The sequence below is a fragment of the Crocodylus porosus genome, unplaced genomic scaffold (genome assembly GCF_001723895.1).
Source record: "Crocodylus porosus isolate Cpor-Errol unplaced genomic scaffold, CroPor_comp1, whole genome shotgun sequence".
Lineage (NCBI taxonomy): Eukaryota > Metazoa > Chordata > Crocodylia > Crocodylidae > Crocodylus > Crocodylus porosus.
In genome coordinates this window covers 7309255-7324679 of record NW_017728936.1, presented here as the reverse complement: position 1 = coordinate 7324679, position 15425 = coordinate 7309255, and the positions used below count along the sequence as shown (strand labels likewise).

At 48.4% G+C, this 15425-nt stretch overlaps 2 protein-coding genes across 5 annotated transcripts in view; one reads left to right on the top strand and one right to left on the bottom strand.

The window, feature by feature from the left end:
* Positions 1-7392, top strand: part of B3GAT1 (beta-1,3-glucuronyltransferase 1) — a 46355-nt gene extending 38963 nt beyond the window's left edge. For all 4 annotated transcript variants that reach the window (XM_019547036.1, XM_019547034.1, XM_019547035.1 and 1 more), the window contains 2 exons: positions 1694-1808; positions 3363-7392. In XM_019547036.1, coding sequence (XP_019402581.1) covers positions 1694-1780 — 87 coding nt within the window. In that variant the 3' untranslated portion in view covers positions 1781-1808; positions 3363-7392. The remainder of the gene's footprint in view (positions 1-1693; positions 1809-3362) is intronic.
* GLB1L2 (galactosidase beta 1 like 2) overlaps positions 6815-15425 on the bottom strand; it is a 31020-nt gene continuing 22409 nt past the window's right edge. Inside the window, exons 16-20 of the mRNA XM_019546897.1 lie at positions 14885-14963; positions 13428-13515; positions 9657-9771; positions 8061-8177; positions 6815-7503 (exon numbers count right to left, since the gene is read on the bottom strand). Coding sequence (XP_019402442.1) covers positions 7417-7503; positions 8061-8177; positions 9657-9771; positions 13428-13515; positions 14885-14963 — 486 coding nt within the window. The 3' untranslated portion in view covers positions 6815-7416. The remainder of the gene's footprint in view (positions 7504-8060; positions 8178-9656; positions 9772-13427; positions 13516-14884; positions 14964-15425) is intronic.

Here is a 15425-nt window from a genome sequence, read left to right as displayed (position 1 = left end):
AGTTCAGCCTCCAGAGAAGAATACGCTCTCGTTACCAGCAAGGAAAAACAAGCCAGCAGCAGAGCATATGCAATGGATCATGGATGCTTGGGTTAAAGGCACAGGGCACTGGCATAGCAGCTAGAGGGGAGCCCTTTGCAGGTAAGCAGCCGTACAGTGCACAGGTGATGGAGGGCCGGAAACTGGAGCTCTGAAGGGGTGTAACTGCTGCCACCAGTGCGGGGCTGGGAAAACAGCAATAAGGAACATGTATTCAAGTCTGGGGCACAGGGGATGAAGCCAGCTTCCAGCACTGCCCACTGGGCCTGTCACTGGGGCAGGTAGGACACCTCAGACACTTTTTCATTGCTTTTTCAAGACCCACCCTCATTTTATACTGTTGCAGCTAAAGCACCAAGTGCTTCTCTGTGGTCCCTCCTAGGGAAGGACCCAGTGGTGCCCAGGAAATCCTTTCATTTGCAAAACCATAAAAGCCTCAGTGCACTCAGCACTGAGAGGACAAGTGTATGCACTGCATTTTTGGCCTGCTGAAAGATCCGGGAATGGCGAGCTGTGCTGTTCCTAGAGAGCCTGTTTTCAAAGGACAGAAAGGCAGCAGCAGCAATTGGTGGCATCTCTAAGGGATGTTGGCATGCTGTGATGTTGGACTAATGGGTTGCTGTGCGGTGCATGGGGCTCACTAGCATGCAGTTTAACCCATCTCAACTCACAGAACTTGATTTTTCAGCTTTGCAACTACGCACGCATCTCAGAGCAGGAGGTCCAGGACCGAGACACTGCCAGATGTGGGGAAGGAAGGCAACAGGTGCTAAGAAGTCCTAAAAAAACAATTGCCCAACTCGCCTCCTAGGGGGACACCTTGAAAGAAAAAGAGCAATGAATAGTGGGCTACAACTATTGGGCTGAGAAAAGCTCCCACTGAGACCAGAGCAGCCATGTTTGCCTTTTCCAGGATTGACTCTCTCTGAACATCAAACCTAGGGTCCTTTTAGCCTGTGTAGATGATGGTGGTCGAAGCAGCTGTCATCCAGGGGCTTTATTTCCTAAGTCACCATAGGGAGGGTAATAGAGAACCAAAAAAGTGCTTTCCCATTGTCAGCCCTTTCTGGTATACTGGAGGATGCTGCGGTGGCTTGATCCTCAGTTTGCCACCAGCGAAACACATTGCATCTCCCCACGCACTCACACAAGTTTGAATGCCTGGTGGGGATGGAACGGCCCCCAAATCAGTGCCGAGGTTGATGAACCTCTAGAAGTTGGTAAGTCCGTAGAAGGAGCAGGTTAAATGTGCTGAGACGGTGCACTGTAAAACGGGTAATTTCTGTGCGCAGCGGAAGAGCGGTTCAGCTGAGCCTGGCCAAATGAAGTTTTATACAAACCTGCCTGGTGGGGATGGAACGGCCCCCAAATTACACGACGCTCTTCCGATCTTCTAGAAGTTGGTAAGTCCGTAGAAGGAGCAGGTTAAATGTGCTGAGACGGTGCACTGTAAAACGGGTAATTTCTGTGCGCAGAGCATTTCAGCTGTCGCTGAGCCTGGCCAAATGAAGTTTTATACAAACCTGCCTAAGGCTGTGAATGCACCATTAGGCTCCAGGGCATGTGGTTAAATCACACTATTGGTTTAATGGGCAATAGTATTTGTTAGCGCAATGAGCAAATGCAGCTAATGACTTCTGCTGGTTTGGTTCAGATCCTTGTCTGGCACACAAGGACGGAAAAGCCTGTGCTGGTGAACGAGGGGAAGAAAGGCTTCACAGACCCCAACGTGGAAATCTGACCTTGCACAGATGAGCGGAGACCAACAGGTACAGCTCCCCATGTCAAAGCTCCCTAGGGAGACACTAGAGCATTGAGCAAAAAGAAAAAAAACCCTGCAGAAATTTCCCACTGAAAGAGAATTTTCTTTTTCTGAAAGGGGAAGGGAAAAGCAACATTCGGGAGATGAGAAAGTCATAGATGAGGGAGACATTAAAGAGAAGGAAGGTGCTTATGATATGGGGGATAAGGAGGGAAGTCCCTCATGGGAAGGCAAGGATCTATGGTCAGGAGAAAAAGCCTGAAGCGGGACAGAAAGGAGAACAGAGCAGGGTAAAATCAGCAGTTTCAAGGAAAACTTCAAAGAGCAAACAGGCCTCATCTGCACAAGGAACTTGTACTGTTTGTACTAGGCTGGTGTAGTTAAAGCAGTAATTTGTCCCTAGAGCAAACACTACTGTGTTTGCAAAGAGACACTCAGGAAGGTCAAAACCATTCAACATGGTTGAATGCTATTTACTGAGTCAGACCGCAGGTCCATCTTGCCCAGTGCCCTGTGTCATGTAGTGGCTGAGTGGATACTGAAAGGAAGAGTGTATGAGCAGGGTTTTATCCAGTTGCCTCACTTGCAGCCTCCAGCATTTAGGATCCAGGGCAGAGGTTTTCAACCTTTTTTTATTTGCTGACCTCTTTGGAAATTTTGAAGCGGTGCAGATCCCTTTGAATTGTATATTCAGACTTTTGATTGATTATCATCACCCTTTTGTGGTCCCCTTAGACGTAGCTTGTGGACCACAGGTTAAAAACCACTGGTCTAGGAAGTTAATTCAGAGGGTTTAATTCCAAACACCCATGCTCAATAGCTACTGATGCACCTTTCCTCCAAGAAATTATCCCATCTCCTTTTTTGAATCTGGCTAAACTGTCAGGTTCCACAACATCTACAGCAACGAGTCCCACAGCTATGAGAATGAAATCTCTGTACTATTTAAAAATGCATTAAAACTCCTGGTGTAGGGTCTTCCACCCAAGAGGTCAGTGGACTTCAATTTGACAACTCTGGTTCAACAGCCTGAGTGCCCCTCATGCAACAGCTAGCCGTGTGCAAGGGCAGAACAGCACTGCTGTTGTATGGCAATGGTGAAATAGCATCCAAACAGCATTATACCAATATCATTATCTTGGTTAATAATGACAGAGGAAGCACAGACTGAGCCCTCAAGAAACCAGAGGAAAGCAGGTAAATTCTGAGGGCTTAGAGGCAGGAGGGGGGTCGAGTAAATGAAAAGGGTTGAGAGGGAAAGACAAAAGCAAGGGGTGGTGTTGCTTTCCTGTACCACAGGTGCTTGCATGCTGGACTGGGCCAGCAGTGGGGCCCACTGGCTGGGCAGGGAAAGCCTGAACCACTCTTGCCTGGGCTATGGTTAGCTGCTTTGAAGGGCATGTAGTGCTCTGGGGGGGGCTGCACAGCTGCCTCTCGCCAAGGCCTAGCTGTCTAGCAGCAGTTGTCCAGAACTGTCTTCTCAGGCAGGCTTGGGCTGGCTCCAAGGCTGGCAGCTCCCTTCCGGGAGGTGACGCTGCCCCGGTTTGTCCCTCCTCTGCAGATTCCTTCTTGCCCAGACTGCAGGCTCCTCTCAACAGCAGACAGCCAGACGCGGAGCAGACAGGACCACTCCGGCTTCAAAGCGTTTTAAAGTACTGAAAACAAGTTCACCACCACCACACATGCACAGACCACTCAGACTCCCTGACCTTGCTCCTGGACTCCAAACAGAACCAGACGCTCTGGAGACAGAGGAAGAAAAAGCACAGAAGCCGTTGTGTTGATGCCAACTTCAGTACAAGGCCCGCAGCCTCACGAGGTGCTTGGTTTGGAAGGAGTGCGTGCAGGGCATGATGCACTGGAGAGGAGGCCCAGCAGCTCCAGGCCCTGGGGCTGGTGTCATAGGATGCTCCGGCATGGATGAGAAACGCCGAAAGGAGTGGCCTAGCCCCACTGACTTTCTCCTGACGCAGACATACGTTGTGGCTAGGTGCGTGGCAGCCTGGAGCAGCTCTCCGGTTGTGGCAGGGACAGTTGCCCTCTGAGCTGGCACCCTATCCCTTAATTTTGAACTTACTTTATTCAGTATTTATTACGCTGCACAAGATGGTAGGGTTTGGGGAAGGTGAAAAGCAAAGCAGGTAAGAACCAGCCAACAAGCATCTCTGCTCTCTTCCCTGCCGCTCCCCATCCCCACCAGCTCCAGGGCTCAGAGGGCAGTCTGACAGCTCTGACATACCTCTGTGTACTTGTACGGATTTATGTTTACAGAACATACTCCTGTATTCCTGCCCCCTCGTGCGGTACTCACTGGAGGTGGGTCCCCGTTGGACCTTTGCAGCCAAATCCCTTAAAGCTCCATGCAAGTTCAGAGCTTGGCTCTGAATCTTCTAGCTCGGGCCTCTCTCTAGTGCTAACCCGACTGGCAGAGCTTTAGGAATTGGGCTCTCTGAAGTGTGCACCTACCTCAAGACAGGTTACTTTAACAATCCCCCAGCTGGTCCGCCCCAGTACTCGAGGGGACCACTCCAGTATTTCACCAAATGCTGCTGCAGTCTCCATACTGGAAATGAGGTCAAGTTGTAGGAGGTAAATAACAAATCTCTTAGTAATGAGCTAACTTCCATCTCTTGATCCCTCAACTTCTGTAGTGTATTTAAATACTCCGCCCAATACAGGGCCTCTGACTGAGGAAAACCAGTGGTGCAATAAAGTAACACTGAAAGACTGCTGGGGCAACCCAAGAATGAATTGCAGTTGCTCCTAACCCAGTGTCCTAATCAGGTAGGCCACAAGCTGCAGCTCTAACCCTGTGCCGCTTGCTTCAGCGCTGGCTCCAGGGGTGGAGAGGGGAAAATAGAAGAGAAAAAATCCCAAGCCACTTGGAGCCCCTGCAGCTACCAAAGTGAGAGTCCTTCTGACAGAGGAAGTGGGCGGTCAGCTGCTCTGTCAAAGATGAGAGAGGGCAGCAGCCTGGGCCCCTGCACCTTAGGATCCTGGGAAAGTTGGGCTGGATGGGACCTCATGAGGTCAGCTGCTCAAGGTAGGATCCTCACTTAGGTCAGGAAGGCTTACCAGCAGCATGTGTGTCGCAAGCGGCATGGACAGCTCACGTGTGTGGCAGGAGAGGAGAGGACAGCCACATAGGGCAGGGAGCAGAAAGCAGAGCGGGCAGGGGAAGGGGCACTTGGAGAGGGCGCAGGGCTAATTTGTGGCATGCCTGACCAAAACCCATTGGCTTAGGTGATGCTGAGTGAGAAGCAAAAGGAACAGTTTACCAAATTTCCCAATCTCCAGCTACTTTTCCAACCTCTTCCCAGGCCTAATGTTTACCTCTGGCCAGGTGTTGAGCATTACTGTCCCAGTTCTTCTGAAAAAAGTCTGAAGCACAATTTTACCTGAGTTAAGGGATAAATATAATCCTGTAAAGAGACTCAGTTATTTTTTTAACCCATAACATCTTATATAATACTACACAGACTCTTTCTTTCAGAGTATTAGCTTTGCATCCCTCTTTGGACTAATGATATTGTGTATGTCCTAATATTTAAAACAAAAAAATAATTTTTTTTGAAGTTTTATTCCCTCCCCCAACATTAGAAAATAGTTCTGTTCTTTAGCACCCAATCATGGAAGACTTGCTACAGGTTCTATGAAAATGCCCCTTCGGCCAGAATCCAAACTGGTTAGCAAGGATTTGATGGCACTAGTCTCCCTTTGCATTTTGGGAAAAGCCCTTCATACACTCTGTTAAACAGCAGCTTTCTGTTCAACCAGTTATTATCCAAGCCTCCCAGTGGCATTGCACAGTCTGCATATCTTAGAGGTGAAATAGAAGGCATTTTCCAAGGGGGTACAAAGTTTTCATTCTATTCAAGTGGTTTTCAAACAATGTCCTCTTCTCACTGCATGTCTGTTTACTTACAATAATGATAAACCCTGTTGGATTGCAGCCTTCCATCCTCTGAAAAGAATAATTCCCCAAGAAACATGCAGGACCTCATCCTAAACAAAACCCTGTGAAAATGCTCCACTCTCCTCAGAAAGTTGGCCACAGGAGCCCAGTCCTTTCTAGCTGGTCTGGTAGTTACCGTGGGCTTGGAGCTGCTGAGGGCAGAGGTACAAATGCTGTGGCAAGACAGGCTCTGATGGGGATGGGGTGCATTACAGCTGCACTGTCTGTCCTCAATTTTAATTAAATTGTATTTAAAATTTGTTAAATAAAATTAAGTATGGTTTTTAACAGCCAGAATTCCCTGGAAACGCACTGCATGGCTGTTTGGGGTGCAGTGAAACTTTACTTCCGCAGCTAAATGCAACTCAGTTCCTCCCATAAGGACTAACCTGACTCCTCTTGGCTACTCAAGGTCAGATGGTGGCTTGTTTTCAGGAGAGAAGATGCCAAAATCTTGGATACACCAGATTCCCACTGGTAGCAGGGAGCTACAGAGCAAGGCTGAGGTCATTTAAACCAAAACAGAAAGGGAAAAAGCAGCCAAGCGAGTTTCCAGAGGTTTGGCCCATTTTTGTCTGTTGACCTTGGACCCTGGTGAGTGAAAAGGCAGAGGAGAGAGGGGGTAGATAAGCCAGGCCACGATGCGGTTCTTCTGCAGGATCCCTTGGTCATGGCTAAGCAAGATCCAAAACCCCTACTGTACACTTCCAAGAGCTTTTACTTCAGATTAAGTGGCAGCTGTGGGAGTGCTCCCCTGCCTGCATTGTGCAGTGAGCCCTTTCCCTACTCTCCAACTCCTCTCCCTGCTCATGCAATGTTCCCATTAGGGTCCAGGGAGAACCGTGAATAGCTGGACTCTGTGCCCTAAAGGACGGACCATGCCTATAGCCTCCCCTGGGCTGGATTTATGCAAGATTGAGGTGCGGAGGGGGAGCTGTTTCTCAGCAAGGGGACTGATCCTTGTGAACCTGCCTTTGGTAGCTTTGCGTTGTGCTGTGTCAGGCTCGTTCAATCCGGCAGTCCCGCTGAGTACAGATGGACAGAGACGTGCACACAGGTAACTTGTTACAAATTTTTTCCCCCCCCAAAAGAGAGAGACAACCTCAATATTAAAAATTAATGGAAAAAGCTAAAAGTTAACTCAGTTACATTCAACCTGCTTCCAACAACTGAACCAGTAAAACCCTCTCTACACACAACAGTGGGGTCAGTTCTGCTCGAGAGCTCACCCAGCTAGTGTTTTCCATACCTGGTTATTCTTTAGTATTTATCACCAATTTTTCTTCCCTTCTAATCACAAAAAAGGAGGTGCCCCAGTGTAACACACAGAGGCTCAGAACAGCTGGGCTCATCCTACATGCAGGTGGGACCCACCCGCCCACTCTCCTCGACGGGATTGTCCATAACACCACAGACAGGGATCCCAGCTGGGGGCCGTCTGGCATGTTGAACTCTTCACAGTGTAGCTACAGGAGCTTCCGCCTCTCTGACGGATTTGGCTCCCTGGGTGTGCAATCTGCCTCCCAACCTCGTTGCCAAAGAGCAAATCCTTTCTGTGGGTCTAGGGAAAATGAACAAGCCCGACTGTCTGAGCTGTCACATCCTGGATATAAAAAACTGGGAACATCCACAAAAACAGAACAGAAGGGAGCCCTCCTGCTCAGTCCACGTACTGGGTCCTTCCGAGGAAAGGCGTGTCTACAGACTGCACGATGCGGCCCGCCGTGTGCTCTTCAAACACAACAATCTGGGAAAGAGAAATGGTGGGGAACAGTCCCTTTACAACAAAGATCACTCTTCCTTTTGTGAAGAAACCACTTCTTTTAAAGGATAAAAGGCACACCCAGGGGCATTTGAATGGCAGGAAAGGAAAGGTGGGATGTGGGAAAAATAGATGCTCAGAGCAGAGGGAGTGGTCCATCTATTAGTCCACTCAGAACCAAGTCTGTAGTTACTCTACTCATCTGAAGTCCCTTCGGACAGCAGCTTTAGGTCACTGAAGTGGGGAAGTGGAGAGTAGACATGGGACACAAAGGCCCAGTCAGCTGGATTTTGCTTGTCAAGTTACTGTGGTTTGAATTTTAAGGGGGATGCTGGTTCAAATCCAACATTCATTATAGCCACTTTCTCATAACAAAAGCGAGGAAAAGCACTATCCCATTCACACCTCACCCCTGGGAGCTGCAGCCCCAGATCACTGCTGGGTGCATGCAGGTTGAGGTAGGTGTTCAACCACCGTGTGTTCCTAGCTGTTCTTTAGACAGACATGACCTGGAGAAGGGCCTTCAACAGAACTCCCCTCACCTCATTGTTCCCTGGCCATAGCCATGTTGCAGGAAGGTACAGTGTTTCCTGAGGTCCAATTTTCCAGTAGCGTCCCAGGTTCCGCCCGTTGACAAACACGACCCCTTTTTCCCAGCCCTGTAGGGAGAATGCAGTCAAGTTACTGCTGTAATTGCCCTGGTGAGCCAAAGTGCCCTTCTGATGTACTCATGGTCTTTAATGCCCGACCCCACGGCTCCAAAGCCCTGCTGCTCAAAGCAAAATGAGTCCCACCCTGTTCTGCCCCACCCAGCCCCACTCCTACAGAGACACCATCTGGGCCCAGGAAGCTTTCGCAAACCCACTCTGAGTTCCACATGCTGAGCACAGAGACAGACGCTGCACCATCTCTGTCCCAGCAGGTTCACCTTCAGCATACTTTCCTTCGAGTCTGTGCTTTTCTTCTATTCTGCACAGGTTTTTATGCTGCCCTCATCACTATAGAATTTCAGCATTTCCTAGCAGAGCACTAAGTGTTAACACCTACTGCCGTCACGAGTGACCTGGTCCCTCATCCTCTCTCCAGGGGCTTTGTGCTTCCCAGAAAACAAGGTAAGGCAGAGCAAGCTGGGTTCTTTTGTGGTCAGCAGAGGGACAAAAAAACCCAGCAGAGTGTGGATGCAGTGACAAAACAGGCTTTACTCTGTGCAATGCCAGGAGATAAAGGAGACTAGAGATGTAGTGAGCTGGTAGAGGCTACTACCTAATTGCAGGGGAAGTTTGGGCAACTCCAGAGGCAAGGTAATAGCCCCACCTCAGTCTCCTGCTGAGGAGGACATATCTGTGAGGTCTACGGAAGCTCAGGAGGACAGAGCTTTGAAGTAAAGATTTCAGAAGTGCCCATGCAACTTTTTTAGTCTTATTTTCAAAAGTAACTTCTCAGTTGAAGTGGATCGGGGCCATTGTGGAAACTTGACCTTCTGTTGTTAGAATGGGCTGGATCCCACCAAAAGTAGCTTTTCCTATGGAAAATGATCCCTGGGAGTCTCTGTGGAGTCTTCCCCACCCACCTCAGTCCAAGCAAGTTGATCACCACAGAATCGCTGTACTTACTAAGATCACAGCAAAGTGGGAAAAGAAAAGTAAATGGTGCTGGCTAGTAACTATTAAAGTGACCCTCAGGGACCACTCCATGGGAGTAAAAGAGGGCAAGTAAAAGATTTCAATACGCTTTAGTGCAGCCATAGCTTGGTATAACCACCTTTGGCAGAGGAAGGTGGCATACATTGTATTGATCATATGGGCGAAGAGAGGCATGAAGCAGCTATTAGCTCACATCACAGTGAGACGGGCAGGAATAAATGGCAGCCAACCCCAGTCTTTGTCTCGCAGACACTACCCCCTGCCAGTGGATAAGAAGCAGCACCTAGTTATATTAACACCAGTCCTGCTCATCATTAGCTCTTCCTGGAGGCTACTGTGATCACAATGAAACTCGTGTGTCAGGGCCTGTGATAGTGAAGGCTGCTTTTTGAATGAACAGTCCTACCCTGGCCTGCTCTGTCAAAGACCAGCTGAAGCCTTCTGATCATGCCAGAAGCTCCTTTACCAGCCATACAAGAACACACAGCAACTCACCTCAAGCTTCAAGAAAGTGTCCTGAGGCAGCTGCTGCACAGTCAGTCTCCCTCGGAAGAACGTGGGCCCCACACTATAATCTGGGATTGCGCTCCAGCCAGCAGCACTTCGCAGGCTGCGAGAAAGAGAACAGAGCTAAGCAGGCTGCTAGGCAGAGGTCACAGCAGTTGCACCAGCCCAGCCGTAATACACATGGAGCTCACCCCCACCAAATCCATTGCACCAGTAGCCACGCTATTCACACTGAGCCTTAGGCCCCTCACGCTACTCACTTGTGCACAGACATCACAGGACTGACTTTGCTGTCTCCACCACTGCAGTCCAGCATGGTTCGAACATGCACAGAATGAAACCCCCAGAGCCAGGCACAGTTTCAGTTTACCCACAGGAGCGTTCCCCTCTGCGGCTTACACAGCCTCCAGGGGCCCTTCCTTCTTCCCTTCACACCTTACAGGGTCCCGAAGAACCTTCCCGCATGGGCTGGGCCAACCTGCCAGTGTTTAAATTTCTCTCCAGAGCGAAGACTCCAACAGGCAGAGCACATGTGCACATACCGAACTCGGCGTGCTATGGACTTTGCTCTATTCTAGCCAAGACAAGCTGCAGGATTCAATGCAAGCTAATACGTCCTTCCAGGCACACATTGCCAGCTGAGGTTTTAAAACAAAGGTTTTACAGCTGTACAGTTTTTGATTCTCATGACTCAGTAAAATCAAAAGGCAAATGTCCTCTGGAGCAGAAAGGGCACTGCTGCCTTGAAAGAGGGCTCTCTCCTGGCAAAATGTCACCTTTCTACTCACAGCTGTTTCACTGCTGCAAAAGGAAATTTCCTTCTGCAAAAGGAAATAAAAAGCAGGCACCAGAATTAGAGCTTTTCTGCTGGTGTCCAGACCTGCAAAGTCATTTCCAGCTGTCCCTCAAGCTTCAGCCTAGGCTGCATATCTTGGCGACACAGATGGAGGCAAAGCAAGGAAATCTTTATGCTAAAAAGACAGCGAGGGGGAGACGACACTTATGAGCTGCTAAAACCAGGGACTTAGTATGTGGAAAGACACACAACCTTAACTGAAGGGGGTGCTGCCATTCCTGCTGGATTAAGGATGCAATATTACATATCTCCCTAGTAGCCAGCAACTCCAGTTTTAAATGCCAAATCAGAGATCTAACTCAAATGCAGACACTTCTGAGAAGAAACAGCGAAGTGTCACAAACCTCTGCAGTAAGATAAAGTTCCTCTTCCAGTTCCTGAACCAAAACTTACCTGCCTTGACAGTATGCTGACCCGCCCTGTTCCTGACAGCCATCTCCCAAAGACTGAAAATCAGCTTCCCAGAACTTCAGAGATAATGAACTCCACCACAACACTCTCAATGGAGGCTGCCATGGAAATCTCAGTTGCTATTTTAGCACATATACATTTACAGTGGCATGGGCTAGAAATACCCCAAAGTCGTACTGGGGGGTGGAATGCTATAGCTGCCAAATGAAGTAACTTGGCTGAGATGCTGGTGAATCCTCTTGTTGCAGAGCAGTATCACAGGATTTTATAAAGCCTCATAAACTAAGGCTCTGTCTACTTAATGACTTCAACAAAATGACTTATGTAGGCTCAGTCTTCCCATAAACTAAGCTACAGAATTGGTTCTAGGGTTAGCAAGTACCGTCTACTGACTCAAACACACCATTCCGTTTTAGGTGCAGGCCCCTGTCCAAGTACAGCCAGGTCAGACCCTTCTTAGCTCATGGGATTATCTGTCTGAGCTAGGAGAGAGAGAGTCTGTTTTACAGCATGCTGTGGAAGGGCAACTTTATACCAGGGGGTATTATCAGGTCACTCTGAACGTGCTTCAAAGTTAGCAAGCAGCAATAGGGGCATAACTATGGGATTCTTGCAAGATTTCTTGCCTTCTCTCTAGCAATAAAGGAGAGGCTGGGGGCTGGGGAAAAAAAACAAAACAAAACAAAACAAAAAAAAAACACACATACCCCGAGGAGCTTGAGAGTTCCATAAAAACCTCAAAACCTTACCAGAACCTGCGCTCTCCAACCAGGATGGACCGCGTCCCTGGTTTCATAGGGAGTATTGATCTAGTGCGGTATGAATGCCGCTGTATTATTCAACTAAGCCTGGGACAATCCTATTTTCAATACAGCATCCTCCATCCTCCTACACAGAGATTTCAACCTTATTACGTTTCACTGCTAATGGTCAGTTGCCAGTAACTGATCGCGCTGCTAGCTAATCTGCTTTTATTCCTGCCTGGCAGCTCGCTTGCTTTCATGCCTTTCACTGTGAATATCCTTCTGTAATGACCCCAGAGTCACAAAGCTGACACAGCTCACCCTGTCAAAGAGGATCCTTTGCAAAAGCCTCTCTTGAAATATTCTCTTGCTGCCCATTAGCACAGTCCTTTGAAACCCAAGGTCTTTCAAGTTTGCAACTTGGTCCTCAGAGTTCACTCTGAATCACAATTCACACTAGGAGCTTTGCACTTCTCTAACATAAATCAAAGCCATTGTGTAAGCTGGATCAGACATTTCAAGAATAGAGTATTAAAAAAAAAAAAAAAGGCTGCAAATGGTGTGTGAAGCATGCGCATGTGTGTGTATGTACATCCACCACCGCTATCTACTGAGTGGTGTAACAGAATTGGGTCATGAGCCATGCCGGGTTTAGTGAATGGGAATTCTCTTTGCTGGCTCACATGGTAGGGCCTTACAGCTTTCAAGCTCTGCATCTTCCATCCCTGGTCAGTCCCCAGTGGCCACACCAGGCAGGAGAGTGACAGCTGCAAGGTCCAAGATGGCCCGACCTGTTACTTTACTTTGTGATTAGTTTCCTACGGAAAAGGGGCCTTCCAAGATTGCAGCAGGAGGCCACGAGGAGCCCTAATGGCTTAACGGCCGATTAAGTGTCTGTTCCTCAATGGTAGGAGCTTGGCCAGTTACTCCTGCAAGATTATTCTGCTTTCAGATTTAAGAACTATGGAAAGTATAAACATAAGCAGGAGGGGGAGCTCTCCAAGCTGGTTAAATATAGTGATGAGCTTTGGAAACTACTCTGCTCGTAGCAAATAGAAAGGTTAGGGTTGAAATCAGTGACCCCCCCCCCATATCTGATTGGGATAAAGCTCAGGATGGTTTAGAACCAGGGTCCTGGATAGGTTCACACATGGCCCATTTGATCCAGTTGCTGTTACGAGTCAGTGGGCGCGTTTACATGTCACTGTATGGCAATGTAGCAAAATGTTACCTCGCCGTACAGTGCACTATGGCGATGTAGTGATCACGCAGGTCTACATGCGATTGCCTGCTATGTTGCCGTACTGGTGCACTCTCTAATTACAGTGCGCTACTATGGCGATGTAGCGGGCAAATCTAAGCATGCACCACCCACATGGTGCAGTAAGCACCCATACTGTGCTGCGCTTTAGTACTTCTGAAAGGAAGTACTAAAGCATAGCACCGTAGCAACATCGCCATATGGCGACATGTAGACGGGCCCAGTGAGAGTCTTTTCATCCATTTCAATGGAAGCAAGATTAGGCCCTAAATAATGGCACGGATAAAAAAAGCGTTACAACCTTCTGCACAGTTTTGGATGGAGATAACAGAAGGGAATTTGTCAGTGCAAAGATTTACTAGGTGCTGCCTTTCTGACACATCTATCCACTAACTAGATTTTGCACCTCTGCCAAGTCATTGGCTACAGATGAGAAAGAGTATTAAAAGAAAAAAAAAAAACAAAAAAAAAAACCACCTCGCACAGACCTTTCTATGAAGCTGGGCTTCATCTCCAGACTGTAAATCTTGAAGTTCCTCAAGGGGGTTTTATCCAGGAAGACGTCACCAATTAAGCCTGCAAGAGCAATGCGAGTAATGAAGAGTCAAAAAGCAGCTAAAGCTGATGGATCTTCCAATATCGACGCAAGGAAACAGCAGGCTATGGAAAGCAGCCACGCTGCAATGGAATTAAGAGTCCATCTGGTCCCATTGCTCATCCAGACCGAGCGTGGATTGCTGTCACACTCTGGCCTCTCCATTCCAGCCTTTGCTCTAATTCACTAAGCTGTTAAATACCCTCCCAGCAGAACACATTGCTGCACATGGACCAGATTGATTTTTTTAAAAGTAGCAAATCCATCACTTGTGGTGGTACACAGAGGAAAATGCAACACTAGGAAGCAAATGACTTATACTAGGCTAGTGTTTTTCATCCGAGGATCTCAAAGCACTTCATAAAGTTAAATTTTGCCCCGCTAGCCTCCTGTTAGGTGGATGGAATTTTCCCCACATTGCAAACGGAGGAGGCTCACATGCAGAGAAAAGGCGCAGGAGATGGTGCTTCACACAGGCAGCTGGTGCAGACCTAAGAAAGAACTGTCCGTGAAGCCTCCCCACCCCAGACCGTTACACCTGCATGATTACAGTTGAGATAGTCAAGAAGTGCAGAGGATTACACACCTCTCTCCCACTAAAACCAATGAAATGGGTATCCTACTCCACTAAGCTACTCAACACACTTAAAACTTCAGCTTTGACACTCTCCCACTCCCCAGCTCCACCCAACAGAGCCTTCATGTGTAAGCATTTTGCTTCATTTCAAGGAGCCGGATGTAACTCAATCCCTTGACTCTTGGCAAACCGAGATTATCATAATTGCCAGGTGACAAGTTTCAGAACATACAACAGGCACCGGAAAAGGTTCCTTGCTCACCACATGGCATCATGCAATTGGCTGCATGCGTCATGGAGCGAGAAAGGAGCCTTTGGTATGGGGGGGATTTGTGATGGTCTGGACAAGACTCTCCCGTGTGAAGCAGAATCTTTTCCTAATGCTCAATGCGCAGGCATCACTTTCTAGCTACCATGAGCCTGGGCTGGATTTGAACCTATGACCAGACAGTGAAGACTCTGTGTCCTTTTACCAGTTCTCTGACCCACACTGGCTGTGTTTTATTGCCTGACAGTGAAGCTGTAGACTGCATCAGCCAGGTTCACTGTACCCCATGCATCTGAGTGCAGCTCGGATCACCCCACAAGATTTCGGCATCTGATCTGAGGCATTGGTTTCTGGTGGGAGGAGGAAGGGAGGGGAGCAATTTAAACAACCAAACAAAAAAAAGATATTGAAATTGGATGGTTTGAAGTCCTTGCTGACACCTGAGTTCAATGCCTTTGGGGCAGATAACCCCATGTGCAAGCTTGGGAGGAAGGAGATAACCTACCTTTCCGCTGCTCGTTCAGCAAAGGTCCATAATTGACACGTCCGCAATTCTCTACCAAGATCCTGAGCTGCCTGAACCCCTGGAAGGAAGGGAGGAATTCAGCAGGGTGTCACAGCCACTGCCATGGCATTGCCATGTGCAAAGAGGGAAGTCTAGATCAGCAGTTCTGGCAATACAAGGCCTAACTGCTTAGAGGAGCTGCTGGAATTTGATGATGCCACATTACCAGAAACCAGCACTGCAAGGGACTGCCTACTGGGAAAGTGTGGCCTGCTCATGAAACCTTAATATTTTGCTGCTATATTTTAATCCTTGCAAAAGTGAAATAGTGCGAAAAGCCAGGCCTGTCTGTAGGCTTCTCTCCAGCCGGCTCCACTGCAGGTCACAAGGGACCCGCAGTGTCACCACCACACACCCTCACCCTTGAAGCCATGACAGTTCTGCCAATGCAGTGATTTCATAGATTTCATAGACATTAGGGCTGGAAGGGACCTCGGGAGATCATCGAGTCCAGCCCCCTGCCCAAAGGGCAGGAAGTCAG